The sequence below is a fragment of the Thermobia domestica genome, chromosome 1 (genome assembly GCF_964235325.1).
Source record: "Thermobia domestica chromosome 1, izTheDome1.hap1.1, whole genome shotgun sequence".
Lineage (NCBI taxonomy): Eukaryota > Metazoa > Arthropoda > Insecta > Zygentoma > Lepismatidae > Thermobia > Thermobia domestica.
The window spans coordinates 386,065,379-386,087,486 of NC_137454.1; the positions used below are offsets into that span (position 1 = coordinate 386,065,379).

Genomic DNA, 22,108 nt, shown 5'->3' on the forward strand with positions numbered 1-22,108 from the left:
ATATCAAAGGTATACGTGCATAGATGCGAGAATTCCTCTCTCCCAGCGTTCTTGAGTCTTTTCCAAATAATATTCAGTAAATGTGAAAAGCAAAGTCTCTTTGAGCTCTGTTTGTATATAATATTGATTTAAAATATATTTCCTTCTTTTCAAAGCAAAATAAACGATCACTCTCAATGTATGTTTATATACTATTTATACACTTTTTTATATATATATATATATACCGATGTTATTCAACAAGAAATAGAATATAATAGCATATCATTCATACATAGCTACCAGGGTCCCCTACTTTCTTTAGGGTAGAGAAATACCTCTCTCTCCAACAATTAACATTTTGTTAGCATTTCTTTATATGAATATAGGGGACAGAAATCCAATTTTCAATGACGATGTATTTTTGTCTGCTGGTCTACAGTAAAGAAGCATGGAATCTAAGACATTTTCCTTCGAAAATAATAATAATAAAAAAGAATATTTAGTTTAACGTCCCATACGTATGTCCTTTAGGCTAAAGGAGACATGTGATTACTCAAAGTGAATGATTGTGGAATTAATTTTTTGTACTTTCCTACCGGAAATCGAACTCAACCCGGGACCATGTGCACAAAGGCATATACACTGGTTAGTGGACCAGTCGTAGAGCATTTCCTCTTTCGAGACATCTAATAAATATTAATATTTTGAATGCCTTGTAGGTTTTCAATCAATTGGAATTAAAGTGAATTGGAAAAGTTGAATTTGATGCTGAATATACAGTGCGCGAGGCATAGCATGAGCTATGACCTTGAGATCCTCAGCCGACACACTTGAAACAGGGAGTCCCAATAATATTGCTAACTGACACAATGACGATTTCAAGCATTTCTGGGAAGGAATGACACTCCTTGAATTAATTCAGCTATTTCTAATCTTCATTTAGAAAGATCTGAATAAGAAGGTTTCCTTATTCGGTTATTCTTTCCTTTAAAAAAATGGGAGAGTAAAAATAATAAAAAGTACATCACATAAAGTAAAGTAAGTAAAAATTACATCACATAACACGACCTATATTTCTAATCCATTCATTCTGGGGACCTTAACTCGTGTCCTAGTTTTAAGGAAATCATGGCTACAGATCTGTCAACTCCTTCCCCCCTCCTACAGAGAAGTATCATTTTGCTGGTAAAACAAAGTGGTCCTATTCGTACCCTCCCTCCAGGGGTGGTTATTTAGACCCTATTACACAGATCACAGTGGGGCAGAATTGAAAATTCCTGGCCAAAAATCGTTAATATGGGAAAATATGCAAATGCACTGCGTATATTGTAGAGGCTTGTTTTCCTCTCATAAAAGAACAGTAATTCAGTATTGTAGAAACTTTGCATAAAATAAAACACAGCTAGCTTGAATTATCAATATCAATTAGTAATTTAACGCTAAATACTTAACACAAAGAGGCAGTAATAATAACAATAGCTCCATAATATTACAATATACTTCTTGGTATTGCTACCTTATAGATTGTATGAGATAAATTCGAATTAAATCAAAATGGATATATGGACTAAGTATCTTACGAATAGTCCTTATCTTTACAGATAAACTGGAAACTTATATGTTTTCTAGTTTTAATTCTGATTCTTGGATCAAAAACTATAATAATAGAGAGAGAAAATTCTTTCACATGAATTTAACGTGTGAAGCACAGGTTCCATGCCTCTTTTGCAACCGAAATTTATATATCTACCAATTTTGGTTTTAATACTAAAACCCGTATTTTCAAAATGTACCGTTGTTTCATAATACGCAAAGCAATCCACTTGTTCATTAAATAGAAATAATAATAATAATAATAAACTGAGCAATAATCTGTCAGTTAACAGTACTAATAGGACTGAAATTCTGGAAGAAATAGAAATAGGACAATTCTGGTGAATATCTTATTGAATCACACAATTTGACTGAAAAAAAATGCAAAACCCACCAAATAAGCAGTCAACTTGTAGCCCCCCTGTTTTATACTTTCAGGGTTTGTGTAAAGGGAACTCGGTGAACATTCGCTCATGATCAGCAGGTCAGTAAATAACACCCTGAAAACCAGCAAACTAAATTTGAAGTAGGCAGTCACTCCTATCCAGATTGAAAATGAGGGTACCAGATTATCAGAATTTGAAACCTTCACGGATACTAATGTATTGCATGCAGATTTCTGGACCTTCCAATACGGAAGTTAACGGAAAACGTAATTATAAGGTTTTTGATTAGTTATTAATAATTGATAGTTCTTTCCAGTCTTATATTAACCGACTAGTAGAAATGTATCATGATGTAATTAGCGAAAAACTAGGCCGTATTCTTGCGGATTTTAATACAGAATTGAATTAACTGATAACATCAGTTCGTTACAACCGTATGATCTGGCAAGGAATTGAAAATTTTATTACAGAGCTGGAACAACGGGTTGTTGGGCAAATCGACTACTCACCGTACGCTTCGCCTTGCCAGGAAATAAGGCACCAGATACATGTACACCTGGAGTGAAACTCTAAGTTCCCGTATGCTTAGGCCGGGAGCTAATAACGTTTATAAAAATTACCATTTTACATTTAAATTACAAACAAGAAAATGTCAGTAATCACCAAGACTGGTTCGCATAAAAGAAAATAGATTTTATTGATTTTATTTACAGAATGACGTATACAAGGTTCATTTATATACATACGTATGTAATACAAAGACTTTTCATTTACGTAGATTGAGGAGCCTCATAAGGTGATGAGTGCCCGTTTAATAGCCCTTTCTTTTCTCTTCTGCTTTCTCTGTCTCTCCTTTTTACTTTGCGTTGCGTCTCTGAACAACTGAACTCCTTCCCATGACTCAATCTCACGCTGAAGGAACTGTAAACCATGGAAATTGTAACCCACCAAATCCTTAAATAAATGAAAAGTAAAATTAATGACAAAATATCTTGTTGAATTATAACTAATGATTCCTTATTGATAGGCTAACAAAATAAATTTAAAATACAGGGTGTCTCAAAAGTCCCCTGACATCGGGTAACTGTTGTTATCAGAGTTACAGCACTATGTAAGAAGGGAAATCGTCTCCAAATATAAGGTTTTCAATCTAAAGTGAAGGATTTTTCTTAATCGGACAAGTCATTTGGGCTGTACACTCATTATTCGTCCAATGTTAAATAAAAATGCAACGTTACCATTTACCTGGATACACAACATAAGTGAATGAAGTTACTGACTGTCTTTTACGCTAACGTGTCGATGGCCAGTTCCCATGTAAAAAAACAGCAACTTCATTCACTTATGTTGTGGGTCCATGTAAATAGCAACGTTGCATTTTCATTTAACACCGGGCGCATAAGGAGTGTACAGCCCAAACGGCTCGTCCGATTTAAAAAAAAAATTCTTCACTTTAGATTAAAAACATCATATTTGGAGACGGTTTCCCCTCTTACATTTTATTGTAACTCTGATAATAACAGTTACCCTATGTCAGGGGACTTTTAAGACACCCTTAATAATTTATCTTCCCACTCGAAAGTTTTTTTTCTTTTTTTTTTTTAACTGTTGTGTGTAAAATGCAATAAAACATTAGTCTGCTGTATGACGTAATAAAATGCTATAATTCATTTTTTTAGAAATACATGAAATGAATTTCAAGCTTCTTCCTTTGAAAAATGTTCTTTAAACCTTTAAGGTAAATTTCTAGATTAAGAGAATAACGTAAACGTACCTTGTGTATTGTTAGTTTTTATATTTATAAGGCTTATTATTTAATATGTGGATGAAGATTTCAAGTTCTGAAATGTAGGTGTGCAATTTGATCAAAGATTTCTAGGTGATGTCTTTTGAAAAAATACACCAGAGGAGTTTAAGGTGTCTAAATAATAAGTCTTTTAAATACAAATACAGTAGAGCCTTGATTATCCGAGCTAATGTGGACTTGACTAACATCGAACAGTACTTTCTACAAAATGAAGGGTAGTACTGTACGTATAGAAGTAAAGGTGTGAGGTCCAGTATAGTAAATAGGTATGTATTAATTGCTGTACAACGAATTCAATCGTTCTAGTATAAGTTGAAAAATAAAACACAACACAGAAATTTAAAAAGGTAAAACACTGACAGAACAGTATATTTCCAAGTTACATCATAAAATAATCCCAAAAGTTTTGAAGATATTTGCTGACAGTAGTACACATGGTTGTGGAGCTGTTCCATCACTACGAGCGGGGCCGTGAAGGTTTGTAAGAAAGAAAAACCAGAGAAGGAATGACTAGATTTTCCGAACACGACAGCGCGAGCGATTCCGTGCGTGTTAGACCTTTATCAGGGTGTCTACTAAAATTCCAAAATGAAATTTCGTGACTTTTTCTTCACAAAACAATAACATTTCGTAACATTCTTAAGTCCGAATTTGGGTGCGAATTGGGCCGAATTTTCATGCATGTGATAGAAGTGTGCTTTGTTTGCGATTTCGTAGCGTCTAAAGGCGACTACAGACATTTTTGGTTGTGAATTTTGGCGTTTAATAGATCAAAATTCTCCAGTCTATACTTATATTTGTACAATTTTAAGAAAATCTTGACCCAAAAGCTAAATTTCGTGACATTTTCTTGACTTTCATGACCATTTTCTGATTTCGTGACATTCGTGACCGATAGACACCCTGTTTATGCTTATGAACGCACGTTCAGGTGTTCGACGCCTCGATTTCTGCTCGTACACTACAAAGTGCGTAACTTGAAACCCGGTTTCGGGGCTCTACTGTACCAAGAATATACAGAGTATGTTGATTATACATTATCAATATACTCTTTTATTATATCTAAATGTGTATTAGAAAAGAACGGTAATTTCATTCTTTTATGTTTTAGGTTATTTAAACACTATGCATGACTTTATTTCAGTTGCTGAATGTTTATCTTCATTATTTATACTCAGATTTTAATGCCTGAACTGCCTATTTCCCATATATTTAGTGCCTAATATCCAATCTCTAATCATTATTAAAAACACACGTCAATTTCTCTCGTTAAACAAATACAATCTCATATATTATGGTTCTTTCTAGCCTTTCTTATTCACTTTCGTCTTTTGTTAAACCAACACTATCAGTTAAACTTTTAAAAAAAAAAAAATGTATTATTTAAAGTACGCACACTGATTGTAATTTACTTACTTATACAAATGTATATACAAAGAATAAAAGAATATTTGAATATAAGTACGAAGTAGTCTCTACAGCTCGCTCATTCAACAAAATTTAATCTCTCAACTGGTAAGTAAAAATTGTTGATTTTTTGTTTGTTTTCTGTTCAAGCGGTAATGAGAAGATACATTTCTACAATTTGTTGATGAGTAAACTAAAATCATGAAGAAATATTATATGTATGTTTGAGCGCACAGATTTACAAGTTTGATGTCAGATTATATATTAGAAGTGACGTAACCAATATATACTACGTAAAAATTATTTTTCTTTAATCCTAATTCTGGTTCAAACAATGTCAAAATTGAAAATGGACCTTAACCCAATCCAATTTTAAGGTAACAAGCATAATTGTACATCCTACAATATTTCTGGAGAAGCTAACCGGAATGGAAACGAAAAATAACAAATATTTAGCCATACAACAAAGCGGTGAAAATTTAGATGTAACCATGCTAATGTTTTGGGGGGGAAGATGGCCAATTATCAAATTTCGAGATGGAATAAATGGGGGAAAATTTTAGAGGGAGCCAGATGTGAACCCTTGGGCTGCCTATACATCCTTAGGCCAGCATCGTAGCAGAGTGTAAGGTGGGCTATCCGTATGGTACTGTACACTAATCGTATGGCCACAGAGTACGGGATTATCAATTCGCATTTTCATAACGTTTTAATACCCCACCCCTTTTTTGAGTGCCGATTCAAGCGTCATCCATGAAGGCACGGTTTTCAATTCTGGGTCAAATCACTGTCCCTTTTTCTGGAGAATCCAGGTGTGCAAATAAGAAATGGGGTTTCCCATTTAAAATTTTAAAGTTACCTCCCGTACTCCCGAAGGGGGTGAGGATACAGGTTTGCGTTTCCTATCATTGGATAGCTTTTTCAAAACTATTTAACATGCGTTTTTGTTTGTTTTGCTAATGTGTATATTTCGCGAGATATTGGACCGTTCCAGGACTTTTTCCACACACTGTATATATAAAAGACAAACAATTAAATTATATCATCACATACGGGAAAGTTAAAACTTTTTTTTTTTTTTTTAATAAGCAGTAATGATTTCAGGGGGTAGCCCGTGGATAATATCTTCCCGCAGTTACAATATTCCTCGCGAGACATATCTCCGATTATGCTCAATGTGGTTTCTAGTATTTTCGCAGTACTACTTTTAACTCTCTAACTAACTAACTAACTCTATGGTCTATGGAACCCGGAGGTTCAATGCCGCGTTCACAAAAGCTCTCCACTGACTTCTATCCTTAGCCAATTGGATCCAGTTTCTACTTTGTATTCCTATCTCTGCGAGATCCGTCTTAATATTGTCCTCCCATCTGCGCCTAGGTCTTCCTAATGGTCGTTTTCCGATTGGTCTTCCAGTCAAGACTTTGAAAGCGTTTCTACTTTCTTCCATTCTAGCTACATGACCTGCCCACCTAAGCCTACTAGACTTGACGACCCTAACAATGTTGGGTAAACCGTATAAATTATGTAGTTCCTCGTTATGAAGTTTCCGCCATTCCCCATTCCCGTTCCTCTTGGGTCCGAATATTCGTCTCAGGATCTTGTTGTCAAATACTTTCAGTCTATGTTCTTCCCTCAGAGTAAGTGACCATGTTTCGCAACCATACATAACGATAGGCATGCTTATCGTTTTATATATTTTAAGACTTTTAACTCCCTACATTGAGAAAGTTTCCCGAAGAAAATCTTCTGAAATTACTCCTGTAAATAAAGCACTCAATTTTTACTTTCATAGTCAATACAAAATATTAACTTACTCTGAATTTGTTGACTTGCTGGAGCGTCAATTCCTCTAGTTTGCTTATGACGTCTACCAAGGCGTGATTACTAACAATAGGGCCATGATGAATTTTCAGGAGGAACATCACACAACGGGTGACTAATTCCACACCAAAGCCTTTCTCCAGTAACATGACAAGGTAATTCAACAGTTCACAAACAGCAGAAAATGGCAACAACAGAAGGGCTTCCTCCAGATCACTGCAATTTAAAAAAAGAATGACAACAAATGGAGTCATTTGAAAATCCTTACAAAGTAATTAGTAACAACACATCTGTAAAAATTATGGATCATTTTTAAAGTGTTCTGCATATTGCCAAAGATAGAGACCGACTAGTAGAAATAAATTAAATAAAATCTTTGAGTTTAACGTCCTACAATTATGCCCTTTTATGCTAAGGCAGACGTTGATTAAAGCAAGTGAATGATGATGGAAAAATTGGTGGAATGAGAAATTAAGAGGAAACGGGAGTACTCTGAGAAAACCCACGGATATCACAAACTTGCTTGACCGAGAATCGAATCAGAGATCCCATACGTCAGAGGTAAGCGCTCTACTACTAAGCCACCGTGCTCCCCTTCCCCCTCCGATTGGCAGAAAGGTATCGAACATGGATGCTAATACATTTTGTACTCCTTTTCATAAATCGGTACTTCCACGAAATGTATTGGAATACATATTAGGTACGTACAATTGAAGAAATTAACGATCTAGGTTCTACAATTGAAGGTAAGATATTCTATTAGGGTAAAAATAAGAGATAAACAAAATAAATTTGGAACTTGCAGAGAATACTCCAAAGGAGTAGTCGTAATTGATAATTACTGTTGATTTTTCGACTAAATCGTAGCTCTTCTGGATTTCTTAAAGTTACTATAAGCTCAATCCATGCTAAGTGATCGAGAAAAAAGAAAAATTGCCGCTCGACTTTTTCAAAAAAATCTAATTTGTTCAGAAATGTTGAGTCGATATAAGAGTACTTGAAAGGCACAATTAATTACTTTTTTACAACATCCAATGGCGACGCAGCGGCTACCGCCATTTTGTGTTTTCTCGATTTCAGGCATTTACGTTGCTTTCAGCATGTATTTGTCCTAGCGAATTGAAAATTGCTGGGCGGCGCCAACTTGTGCAGAGCTAAAACTTTGATCTCTTAACATTTTTGCCTGAAACCACTTGAAGGGGGTCAAATCAGGGCCTACAGTAGCAACATAGCAACATTTTTGGACATTGAAGACATGTTTGGGAAGAGGAAACAACTGATGTAGAGGCCTGAATTTGTGTGTACATGTAGTGCGGGGTCATAAGTTTATACACAAAAATTTACACATCTGTATCTGCCCCAAAGGCCTGAAAAAAAAAAAAAAAAGAAAAAAGAAAGAAAAAACCGTAAAGTTGGGGAATTATGCCAATTCGACATATTTCACTGTGCAATATCTCCAATGGACCTGGATAAAAAGTCAAACTTTGGTAATACTGCTCAAAAACACAAAACGCGCTGTTGTGTGTGTTATGGTATGCTAAAGTAACTATTATCAAAGTTTCAGATCTTTTTTATCTAGGCCCATTGGAGATATTGGACAGTGAAATATGCCGAATTGGCATAATTCCCCAACTTTACGATTATTTTTTTCAGGCCTTTGGGAGCAGCTACACGTCTGCAAATTTTTGTGTATAAACTTATGACCCCGTACTACATGCACACACAAATACAGACCTCTACGTCAGTTGTTTCCTCTTCCGAAACATGTCTCAAAAATGTTGCTACTGTAGGCCCTGATTTGACCCCTTTCAAGTGGTTTTAGGCAAAAATGTTAAGAAATCAAAGTTTTAACTCTGCACAATTGGAGACGCCCAGCAATGTTCAATTTGGTAGGACAAATACATGCTGATATTCAAAACCATGTAAACGCATGAAATTAAGAAAACGTAAAATGGCTGCAGCCGCTAGATTATTTAAAAACCCAATGATCGTGGTTTTGAAGTACTCTGATATAGTATAAACATAGATGAAAAAGTTAGATTTTTTGGAGATGGTAGAGAGGCACATGCTTGATCACTTAAAATGGATTGACTCAATATTTAAATAACATCTCTATTTTTTACGTCCCTCGAATACACCTTTCAGGTTAAAGGAGACGGATGGTTAATGACGAAAGCAATTACTATGAAATAATTCTTGAATGATAATGAGGGAGGAAATGGGAGAACCCAAGAAAATCCAAGGATACAATGTTTATGCCACAAATTCATGTGGTCTGGGATCGAACCACGGACCCCTTGCACCAATGACCCACCATGTCCCCGTCACGTTACAATATTGCATCTTAAAGAAAAGTGCTTGAACAACACAGCAGGTAAACTCATTTTCTTTCTCACCTCAATCTTAGGTTGCTGGGTAGTATGGAAATTTTAAAACTTCTTTCCCTTGGGAGAGCTGTTTTATACTTTGATAAGATCTCTTCTTCGTAACTGCATCTAGATATTCTATCCTTGGTCTTCCTCTTCCTGGTTTTCCTTCTGCCTTTCCCTCTATCAACACGGTGATCCAATCGGAGTGCCAAATAAGATGGAAAAGCATACTGTTTCTTCTTTTTACTATTATCTTCATGATCTGTCGTCCTTCATTAGCTTCCTTTAGTACGTCTTCATTCCTTTTCCTTTCGGTCCATGATATGCGCAGCATTCTGCGCCAACACCACATTTCAAATGCTTCTCGCTTCGGAATTTCACCTTTTCTCAATGTCCATGTCTCTGATCCGTAAAGTACCACGCTCCACACTAAGGTCTTAATAAATCGTTTTCGAACGTCCAACAACAGATTTCTTGATGTTAGCAGTCCTCTTCTTCTATTGTTCAGCCTACGCTATTTTGAACTTACGTCTTTTTCACTTCTTCCGTCCGAAGATATTAGACATCCAAATAGGGGAACGTCAAAATTGAGGAACACTATTTTGTTAACCACTTTAAAAAAATAAATAACTTCATAAATAATTGAAAGTAATGTCAGTATCCCGGAATGTGTAATGTTAGTATCCCGGAAGCAAACAGTGACGTCCGTTTTTCTGCATGATGCTGTAAACGTCCGCAAGAGCAGGGCAAAGTAGATCATATGCCATAATTACAGGGCGTTAGCTCCCATAGCTCGCGCTTCATCAAACTTTGCTATGGTGCCCTGCTTGATTGTCTTTAACTGTAGTGTACGATTTCCTTTGAACGCAGCCGTTTTGCCGTTCTTGGCTACATATTGTAATACGTATTTAATATTGCTTTTTGTCTTCAGTTTCGGGTATCGTTGCAGGATTTTTTTTTTTTTTTTTTTTGCCGATTCCGCGCATGTAATAATCCTCGAATATGTTCTCTAGTGTGATACCAGTAAACTGTGTCATCACATTGTCAACATTACACCTTTTCGACGACGGTTCGTATTCACTTTGGCTACTTTCATTATCCGTTGCAGGACTTACAGTGTCATTATACGTTCTCACTTCTTCCTCTTCATTCTCTACAAAATCCTCACTACTGCGTTCTAATGTTCGGAGACTTTCGATTTCTAACTGATTTCCATATTTTTGCATAATTAATTCTTCTAGAAAACATGCAAATGTCTCATCTTCCAGATCAATTCCTTCCTAATGACGTACCTTGCATTTCTTTTCACTTTCAATCCAACCAATCGCACTACATTCATTGGTTTGATCATCACTCTCCGCGCCACTTGACGTCTCACTACATATTCAACCTTTTCTCATGCGAAGAACTACCGTTTCAGCTTAACTGTTGGACGTAGTGTAGCGGTAGACATGAGGAGGGCTCTCTTTGCCCCTGTGTAGCGTTAGCTATTGGTGCAAATTTGCACCATCTTGCAGGCAAACTGACATCACCTATCACTTTAGGGGTACTAACACTATTCATACTCTTATTTCTATGCGTATGTTTTCGGTCGAACTTACGTACTTTCCTTGACGGTCAAATTCGCATAAATACGAAAGCATGTGTAATGTTAGCACCCCTGAAGCAAATAGCAATGTCCGTTTTTCTGCAATCTGGTGTAAACGACCGCAAGAGCATACCATGCTGACAGGGCGTCTATAAATTCTGACTCCGGGCCATTTTTGCGGAAACGTTTGAGTGGATGGAAACATCGGCGCACACGTATCCCATTATTTTTTGGGGAAAACATGTTGAATGAAAACGTATTACCCCAGGGGCCCCCGCAGGGTCCACCTCACAATTTTCAAATGGAAAGGTGGGTGAAGAAGTATATCGTTTAAAAGGTATTGTGAAAAGAAACAATCTGCAAGAAGTCCCAAGTCTGTATGCTCACCCCATGCAAAATGGTGGTCATAGACTCTTTCATGACAACTGTGTTGTCATTTTGACTATCTACCATTATGTACAGGGTGAGCGTAGAGACTCGGTACTTGCTTCATCTTGTTTCTTTTCACAATACCTTTCCAATGATATACTACTTGACCCCCTTACTATTTGAAAATTTTGGTTGGACCCTGTCTGGGACCCTTCGGGTGACCCTGGGACACAATTTTTTCATTCAAAATATGTGCATCTAAAGATAATGGGATACGTGTTCGTCTATCTTTTCATTCACCCAACCCTTTTCTACAGAAAATGGCTCGGAGTCAGACAGTATAGACGCCCTGTAATTATGGCACGTGCTCTACTTTGCCCTGCTCTTGCGGACGTTTACAGCATCCTCCAGAAAAACGGACATCACTGTCTGCTTCCGGGCTGCTAACATTACACATGCTTTCCTTTTTGTGCGTATTCATCCGTTCGAGCCTAAGTACTTTCCTTGTAAGTGTGTAATAATTAACGTCCATAATTATACTGAGCACTAACACCGTACAATAGACTTTAAAACAACCCAAGTAAACTGGGACCTAAATACTTCCTTCCAAATATTCTTGGAAAGGAAACAAGTGTCGGGATCAAGTGTACACCACGTGAAGGAGTTTGGTGCTATTTTCTCAATGTTTAAACCGGAAGTGGCAGCAGATGTCTATCATTTCCGATTTTAGTAGACAGATTAGAGTGAAGATGGAATTAATCTTCGGACACTTATTGATTGTAAAAACATTTAGTGATGAACGTTACACCGGAAGTGTTTGATTTATGCCACAACCTGTTCTTAAAGATAGGTGACCACAAGTACCAATAAAACTGTATTCACTATTCATAAATAATTACTTTTTCGACACAAAAACAACCTGAAGGATCGTGTTGTGAAAGAGACTTGCCCTTTGGAAAAGTGTTGAGTTAATTTCAGTGTAGCGTCCCGTTCAGCAGCAAGGCTATATGACAGTGGACCTACAGCTTAACATGGGATCCGAACCACATGAGCTTCCGCCGGGAATCGAACCTGGGTCTCCCATTTAGCCACGAGGGAGCTCGCCTTTGGAAAGGAAAAAGCTATTGTGTACCCCTGAAGATGAATTACCGAGAGTCTCACTCAAAATATTGGAGAACAATTGAAGAGGAACATTACTAGGTGAATTTAAGGTAATATGATGTGTCTCATACGCTTAATAAGTAAATAGAAGAGTTCATTACTTACGACGAACACTAAATAAAAACACGTATACTAATTACCTTGATCTTATTTTTTGTAAAACAGCCAACAAAAAATCTTCAATTGTCTTTGTTTGATACGCTGTCATTAACAGTGGAATCGTCGGAGATGGAATAGCTTTTCCTGAGGATTTAACCAGAGCTTCGTGCTCATCCAATTGTTCCTTGTAGGTGCGGCACACTTCCAAAGCCTCTAACAATTGCTCAGCCTAAAATAAAAACACATTTTCATGTAACTTCGCAAAATCTAAAAACACTTTCGAAAAAAATCCAAAAGTCACTCCATCTCTGTAAACACAATGAAATCGATAACTGAAATTTGCCTCCGTTTGCTGAATAAATTTTTCATTCGAAATTCTTGTATCATAATACAATGTAACATATGAGAGATAGGGTTTCTATTTCGACAGGAGTGAGCTTGCCTTAAACATTCATTTGTTATCTTTCCAACAACCTATGGTGATATGGTGTTCTATGGTGGTATTTGGTAAATTTCCTTGAAGTTGTTACATGTACACTCATGTCCAAAATTATTGTCGTATGTCTGTAAGTGTGTTATAGGAATATAATTTGATAACGAATTCGACCGTTATTTCCTACAATGTTGGTATGTGTATAATCGGCAAAGACATGTATGTGGCAAATTTCATGTCAAAAGAGCAGTAAATAAGAACAATAAAACGAAAATAAAACTTTCTTGTCCATTTAGCAACATTTTGTTTTACTCATTCTAATTTTCGTATTTATAATTATTTTTCTATGAAATTTACCACGAATATACATTTCCCGATTATACACACAGTATCAGTATTAAAAGTACCCTGCAAAATCATTATTAAATTATATTCTTACAAGAAGACATTTATAGATATGCGACAATCATTTTGAACATGAGTGTACCTTCACTTTAGTTAACGCTGGAAAATAGGTATCAATTCGAATGGCATAGCAAGAACATCATTTTCAACGATAAAGAATTCGGGTCACAGTCATTCTCTCGAACGAGGATTCAATGTGTTCTCCATGGTGCATTTTCATGCGATCCTTTTCAGTAACACATTGTGATGTTTACTCCATAGGATGGTAATTCAAGTAGAGCAAACATTACAGTAGATAGTCATTAATCAAATTTTTCACTCGAGCGTTAAAAGACGAAACAAGTTATCACAAAAGCAATAGCTTCTTTCACCGCTAACCACACATAGACAAAAATTCAAATAACAACCTTAAACTTACGAATAGGACAAAACTTCAGCATCGGTTGATCTGAAAAACAACTTACCACAATAATTTGCTAGCATTAATATATATTCTGTACCATGCACAACCAATTGGTAAAACACGAGGTGATAATGTCTGGGTCAGAATAACGTCAATGATACGCATAAATAAAGCTTATATTTGATACTATGATACTTACATATCTTTACAAATGATAGGTAATATTCTGACAACAGAATATGTGGATGCCCTTTGATTACAAAATTATAAACGGATATGCAAAATTTTACATTTCTTTATGAACTTTTGTCGCAGCGAGTGTGAAATGCTTCCTATCGTAGAAAGTGTCTTGGCGCCTAATGCTGGCTACGTCGCAGCTTCTTCTTTGTCCCCGCTGCTCACTGAGTCTCACCTACCAAAGTGACGTAAGCACAGGTATGATTGTGATTGGCTATTGTTGATTGCCAAGGCCGTTGGCTGCTTCATTTGCTCGTTGCTGCTATACTGTTGCGAGAACGTACAACGATTAGTTACACTATTTGTTTAAAGGTAAATAAAAGGATTAAATTGTCTGAGCTGGGCATATCAAAAATAATGCATAAATAAGCTCCCAGCCTATATGTTGGACGTGCATAGAGTTTATGACGTTAGATGTATGTGATCTCAGTCCATCCCTGTGTTGTGTTGCTGAGGAGAGTTTTCCATCAGACGTCAAAGCGGACATTCCATTCGCATCAACCTAATATTTCTTCCTAAAACTCAAGAAATTATTAAAACATAGATACATACCTCGTCCCTTACTCCCAAAGCCCTACAGTGCAGCATTCATCTATCAAGCTCATGTTCATATTTTGGGACCATAAAGTTGTAATCCTGACTGAATACATACAAAAAGTGCTACAACCACAGGAATTTATTACAGTAACCTGCTGCAAAAATTACGGAATGCTATTAAAGCAAAGAGACGGGGTTTGTTCTCAAAGGGTGTGCTACTGCTAACGGAGAATACACCGGCATTCAGAGCAGGCGGAAACACTCATTTTTGTGTACCAGTGTGTGCCACTTTGCCTCAGCCACTATATTCACCAGATCTTGCCCTGCCCAGCTACATACTTTTACCAAATGTGAAGAAACATTTGCGGGATAGACATTTTACGGTTGAGGTGGTCGTTAAGCAGTGAAAACCTGAGGTGCCTTCACTCACCAACTTTTATGCAGATTGTATTAGCAGACTGATCCAAACACGTGAGAAATGTAAGGCAATAGGAAGTGAATTTGTGGAAAAGGATGCGAGAACCAACTCCAGATCCCTACCGCATTTCTATCATGATGAGCGTACAAATTTTATGGCCTGTGCTCGTATTTATTGCAAGACGATCGGCTCTCAATACTCTATAAGAACTTTTTCAAGATTTTATGGCCAGCAAAATAAATCTGGTAAAAGATATATACAGAATATTCCATGGTGTACACACACATACACATATTAATATATATATATATATATATATATATATATATATATATATATACCATACGTGTGTCTATTGTTAAAACGCCCATTTAACATCTATTAGTGCTGGATTATTTTTATTGATCTGTCGTACATGCACTGCAAAACAGGTTACATGTGTTTTGACATGGAGCTCGTCAAGTTGGTGGGGGTCATGACGTCATCTGTTTGGCCTTCACGAGTACAACGCAAAAGGCTTATTTTTTTGTCGCAAATGCTGTCTAAAAGACTTTATGGGATCAGAGAACACATATGTCGTCGACATAACGATCAGACAGAGTACATGTGTTATGGTTTTCCACTTAGTATTTTTCAAGTGATTTTGAGATCTATACGTTAATACAGGGCCGGTCCAGAAGGGTCTAAACTTTAGAAAAAGGAAATTTTTCAAGCGAAAAATCGCATTTTCCTCGAATTCTCCTTTTCAGGTATATGATACGAACATGCGAACAGTATCACTTGGATGGTTGTTTTATTCTGAAGAGAATGAGGTACGAACCAAAATCCTACGATAAATAGTAATGATGCAGTAGTTGCTTGATTGAAAGTATAAAATTTACCTTAAAAATCCCGAAAAGGTTAAATATTGTCAGTGCGATTCTTCATTCACTAGCAAATGAATTCTAGTCAATAACTGGGAATTTGAATAACTCAGACGGTTAAAATTTCCATAACTTTTCTCATAAGCACTAATCTGAAATAATTAGTAGTGTAAAATAATAATAATAATAATAAATAAATAAAATAAAATGATTCGTCTTACCGCCTTCTCGCTGCCCACGGTCTTCTTCGAAGGAAGGTCTTGTGCAGAGACTCCTGGAATGACTCTGTCTTCCCCCGTGGCCAGAGCATTCGCTTCTTCCTCCTCTCTCTCCTCTTCTTCTTGATCTTCCAGCACCAGAGGCTCAGAGGTTCTCTCCCACAGACGAAGAACTCGATCGCCTCCACAACTGACCACATACTTGCCGTTACCACTCACAGCCAGACTCCATGCCTCGCCACGGTGGCCCTACACCACAAAGAAATGTGTTATTGTATCGATTAAATATGTTTAAATAAGTAAATAAAACATTAAGAATTTTAAAACAGCTAACGGTTTACGTTACTAACTAATTGTTACTTCAGCATACTCACCTATTTACAGCTCTTTTGATTAGTTGAAGCTTAGTGCCCTTTTTCAGCACCGAGGCTATATAAGATGTACCCCTACAGTTTAAATCACCGGTCATGTGCTCAAATTTCAAGAATCTACCACCAATTTCAAGAATTTCAAAAATCTACAACCAATTTCGAGAATTTCAAGAACCTACCACTAATATCAAGAATTTCAAGAATCTACCACCAAATGCGTGTGCTAGCAACTAGACCAGCAGGCAGGGCTTACAGCTCTTTCGAAGTTAGAAATAAAAGGTTAGTGTTCCTACCTTCGGTATAGGTAACCAGACATCGATTTCCCGTGAAAGCTCATGGTTCGGATCTTATGTTGGGCTACACATAACACAAAAAATGGAAGTCATATTTAAAGGTAGAAAGCGGAGCTGTATTTTGAAATATGTACGCTCTCATGAGCAAACAGCTTTGATACTTCAGGGTGAGAAAACGGCTTGAGACTACATACTAGAAACAAATTTCTTATCATGAATGGCATTGTAATTATAGGGACGGACACACACACACAGAGCGAGAGAGAAACAAAGAGAGAGAGAAAAAGAGAGATAAAACAGAGAAAGAGAGAGATAACAGTATTGTATAGAATTTTCGAAAGAAAAGGTGGCTTTGGACTTTTTTAAAATTTTAACTGTGGCATAATGGTGAGGAGGAATGAAATAAGAAAAAAAAAAGAAGATATTTTTAGAAGTTTAACACGATAAAAGGTAGAACCACCACGATACCCAACCTATCAAATGAACAGCCCAAACCATCATAATAACTAAATAAATGCCAACTAACATTTAAAAATCATAAATATTTAGTTATAGACATAAATGGTTATACACTATACTATACGAAAAATAGGTAAAGCTAAAAACATAAATAATTCATTTATAGCAAATTATTCTGTGTATATAAAATTATATAAATTTCACATTTTACGTAACTTGCACATGCATATATATATTTTACCTTTACGTTGTATTAATCGTTAAATTGATTGTTATATCTCGTCGACCTATTTTCCAGCAGACATCGTCTCACGTTCAGCTTAATTCCGCAGCCAAGTACATTTCCTATCTCTTTTTTATTTTGAGCCTAAAATTTACACTAAACATCTGTACAATAAATCTAACAACCTTAATCCATCAACCTTAGTCATGGTGTCTAATAGGCTTATACGAGGGTAAGTCAAAATTATATGCAATTATGACATAACTCTTCTTACATTGTTCATACTAACATCTGTCCTCGTGCATTTCATTGCTATGCTGTTGTGGTCATGCTATGAAACGTTGATCCTAATTAATCCATTTGTCTTCCTTTTGTTGTTATGCTGTTGTGGTCATGCTATGAAAGGTTGATCCTAATTCCTCCATTTGTCTTCCTTTTGTTGTTATGCTGTTGTGGTCATGCTATGAAAGCTTGATCCTAATTCCTCCATTTGTCTTCCTTTTGTTGTTATGCTGTTGTGGTCATGCTATGAAAGGTTGATCCTAATTCCTCCATTTGTCTTCCTTTTGTTGTTATGCTGTTGTGGTCATGCTATGAAAGGTTGATCCTAATTCCTCCATTTGTCTTCCTTTTGTTGTGGTCATGCTATGAAAGGTTGATCCTAATTCCTCCATTTGTCTTCCTTTTGTTGTGGTCATGCTATGAAAGGTTGATCCTAATTCCTCCATTTGTCTTCCTTTTGTTGTTATGCTGTTGTGGTCATGCTATGAAAGGTTGATCCTAATTCCTCCATTTGTCTTCCTTTTGTTGTGGTCATGCTATGAAAGGTTGATCCTAATTCCTCCATTTGTCTTCCTTTTGTTGTTATGCTGTTGTGGTCATGCTATGAAAGGTTGATCCTAATTCCTCCATTTGTCTTCCTTTTGTTGTTATGCTGTTGTGGTCATGCTATGAAAGGTTGATCCTAATTCCTTTATTTGTCTCCCTTTTGTTGTTATGCTGTTGTGGTCATGCTATGAAAGTTTGATCCTAATTCCTCCATTTGTCTTCCTTTTGTTGTTATGCTGTTGTGGTCATGCTATGAAAGGTTGATCCTAATTCCTTTATTTGTCTCCCTTTTGTTGTTATGCTGTTGTGGTCATGCTATGAAAGGTTGATCCTAATTCCTCCATTTGTCTTCCTTTTGTTGTTATGCTGTTGTGGTCATGCTATGAAAGGTTGATCCTAATTCCTTTATTTGTCTCCCTTTTGTTGTTATGCTGTTGTGGTCATGCTATGAAAGGTTGATCCTAATTCCTCCATTTGTCTTCCTTTTGTTGTTATGCTGTTGTGGTCATGCTATGAAAGTTTGATCCTAATTCCTTTATTTGTCTCCCTTTTGTTGTTATGCTGTTGTGGTCATGCTATGAAAGTTTGATCCTAATTCCTCCATTTGTCTTCCTTTTGTTGTTATGCTGTTGTGGTCATGCTATGAAAGGTTGATCCTAATTCCTCCATTTGTCTTCCTTTTGTTGTTATGCTGTTGTGGTCATGCTATGAAAGGTTGATCCTAATTCCTCCATTTGTCTTCCTTTTGTTGTGGTCATGCTATGAAAGGTTGATCCTAATTCCTCCATTTGTCTTCCTTTTGTTGTGGTCATGCTATGAAAGGTTGATCCTAATTCCTCCATTTGTCTTCCTTTTGTTGTTATGCTGTTGTGGTCATGCTATGAAAGGTTGATCATAATTCCTCCATTTGTCTTCCTTTTGTTGCTATGCTGTTGTGGTCATGCTATGAAAGGTTGATCTTAATTCCTCCATTTGTCTTCCTTTTGTTGTTATGCTGTTGTGATCATGCTATGGAAGTTTGATCCTAATTCCTCCATTTGTCTTCCTTCTGTTGTTATGCTGTTGTGGTCATGCTATGAACGGTTGATCCTAATTCCTCCATTTGTCTTCCTTTTGTTGTGGTCATGCTATGAAAGGTTGATCTTAATTCCTCCATTTGTCTTCCTTTTGTTGTTATGCTGTTGTGGTCATGCTATGGAAGTTTGATCCTAATTCCTCCATTTGTCTTCCTTTTGTTGTTATGCTGTTGTGGTCATGCTATGAACGGTTGATCCTAATTCCTCCATTTGTCTTCCTTTTGTTGTGGTCATGCTATGAAAGGTTGATCTTAATTCCTCCATTTGTCTTCCTTTTGTTGTTATGCTGTTGTGGTCATGCTATGAAAGGTTGATCCTAATTCCTCCATTTGTCTTCCTTTTGTTGTTATGCTGTTGTGGTCATGCTATGAAAGGTTGATCCTAATTCCTCCATTTGTCTTCCTTTTGTTGTTATGCTGTTGTGGTCATGCTATGAAAGGTTGATCTTAATTCCTCCATTTGTCTTCCTTTTGTTGTTATGCTGTTGTGGTCATGCTATGGAAAATTGATCCTAATTTCTCCATTTGTCTTCCTTTTGTTGTTATGCTGTTGTGGTCATGCTATGAAAGGTTGATCCTAATTCCTCCATTTGTCTTCCTTTTGTTGTTATGCTGTTGTGGTCATGCTATGAAAGGTTGATCCTAATTCCTCCATTTGTCTTCCTTTTGTTGTTATGCTGTTGTGGTCATGCTATGAAAGGTTGATCCTAATTCCTCCATTTGTCTTCCTTTTGTTGCTATGCTGTTGTGGTCATGCTATGAAAGGTTGATCTTAATTCCTCCATTTGTCTTCCTTTTGTTGTTATGCTGTTGTGATCATGCTATGGAAGTTTGATCCTAATTCCTCCATTTGTCTTCCTTTTGTTGTTATGCTGTTGTGGTCATGCTATGAAAGGTTGATCTTAATTCCTCCATTTGTCTTCCTTTTGTTGTTATGCTGTTGTGGTCATGCTATGAACGGTTGATCCTAATTCCTCCATTTGTCTTCCTTTTGTTGTGGTCATGCTATGAAAGGTTGATCTTAATTCCTCCATTTGTCTTCCTTTTGTTGTTATGCTGTTGTGGTCATGCTATGGAAGTTTGATCCTAATTCCTCCATTTGTCTTCCTTTTGTTGTTATGCTGTTGTGCTCATGCTATGAACGGTTGATCCTAATTCCTCCATTTGTCTTCCTTTTGTTGTGGTCATGCTATGAAAGGTTGATCTTAATTCCTCCATTTGTCTTCCTTTTGTTGTTATGCTGTTGTGGTCATGCTATGAAAGGTTGATCCTAATTCCTCCATTTGTCTTCCTTTTGTTGTTATGCTGTTGTGGTCATGCTATGAAAGGTTGATCCTAATTCCTCCATTTGTCTTCCTTTTGTTGTTATGCTGTTGTGGTCATGCTATGAAAGGTTGATCTTAATTCCTCCATTTGTCTTCCTTTTGTTGTTATGCTGTTGTGGTCATGCTATGGAAAATTGATCCTAATTTCTCCATTTGTCTTCCTTTTGTTGTTATGCTGTTGTGGTCATGCTATGAAAGGTTGATCCTAATTCCTCCATTTGTCTTCCTTTTGTTATGCTGTTGTGGTCATGCTATGAAAGTTTGATCCTAATTCCTCCATTTGTCTTCCTTTTGTTGTTATGCTGTTGTGGTCATGCTATGAAAGGTTGATCCTAATTCCTCCATTTGTTTTCCTTTTGTTGCTATGCTGTTGTGGTCATGCTATGAAAGGTTGATCTTAATTCCTCCATTTGTCTTCCTTTTGTTGTTATGCTGTTGTGATCATGCTATGGAAGTTTGATCCTAATTCCTCCATTTGTCTTCCTTTTGTTGTTATGCTGTTGTGGTCATGCTATGAACGGTTGATCCTAATTCCTCCATTTGTCTTCCTTTTGTTGTGGTCATGCTATGAAAGGTTGATCTTAATTCCTCCATTTGTCTTCCTTTTGTTGTTATGCTGTTGTGGTCATGCTATGAAAGGTTGATCCTAATTCCTCCATTTGTCTTCCTTTTGTTGTTATGCTGTTGTGGTCATGCTATGAAAGGTTGATCCTAATTCCTCCATTTGTCTTCCTTTTGTTGTTATGCTGTTGTGATCATGCTATGAAATGTTGATCCTAATTCCTCCATTTGTCTTCCTTTTGTTGTGGTCATGCTATGAAAGGTTGATCCTAATTCCTCCATTTGTCTTCCTTTTGTTGTTATGCTGTTGTGGTCATGCTATGAAAGGTTGATCCTAATTCCTCCATTTGTCTTCCTTTTGTTGTTATGCTGTTGTGGTCATGCTATGAAAGTTTGATCCTAATCAATCCATTTGTCTTCCTTTTGTTGTTATGTTGTTGTGGTCATGCTATGAAAGTTTGATCCTAATTCCTCCATTTGTCTTCCTTTTGTTGTTATGCTGTTGTGATCATGCTATGAAAGTTTGATCCTAATTCCTCCATTTGTCTTCCTTTTGTTATTATGCTGTTGTGATCATGCTATGAAAGTTTGATCCTAATTCCTCCATTTGTCTTCCTTTTGTTGTTATGCTGTTGTGGTCATGCTATGAAAGTTTGATCCTAATTCCTCCATTTGTCTTCCTTTTGTTATTATGCTGTTGTGGTCATGCTATGAAAGTTTGATCCTAATTCCTCCATTTGTCTTCCTTTTGTTGTTATGCTGTTGTGGTCATGCTATGAAAGTTTGATCCTAATCAATCCATTTGTCTTCCTTTTGTTGTTATGTTGTTGTGGTCATGCTATGAAAGTTTGATCCTAATTCCTCCATTTGTCTT

The 22,108-nt window shown here is 36.6% G+C and overlaps 1 protein-coding gene across 1 annotated transcript in view; it reads right to left on the minus strand.

The window, feature by feature from the left end:
- Window positions 1-2,633: 2,633 nt before the first annotated feature.
- LOC145665027 (WD repeat-containing protein 3) overlaps window positions 2,634-22,108 on the minus strand; it is a 63,346-nt gene continuing 43,871 nt past the window's right edge. Inside the window, exons 12-15 of the mRNA XM_081732244.1 lie at window positions 16,103-16,348; window positions 12,627-12,814; window positions 6,993-7,215; window positions 2,634-2,915 (exon numbers count right to left, since the gene is read on the minus strand). Of these exons, the coding sequence (XP_081588370.1) occupies window positions 2,751-2,915; window positions 6,993-7,215; window positions 12,627-12,814; window positions 16,103-16,348 (822 nt within the window). The 3' untranslated portion in view covers window positions 2,634-2,750. The remainder of the gene's footprint in view (window positions 2,916-6,992; window positions 7,216-12,626; window positions 12,815-16,102; window positions 16,349-22,108) is intronic.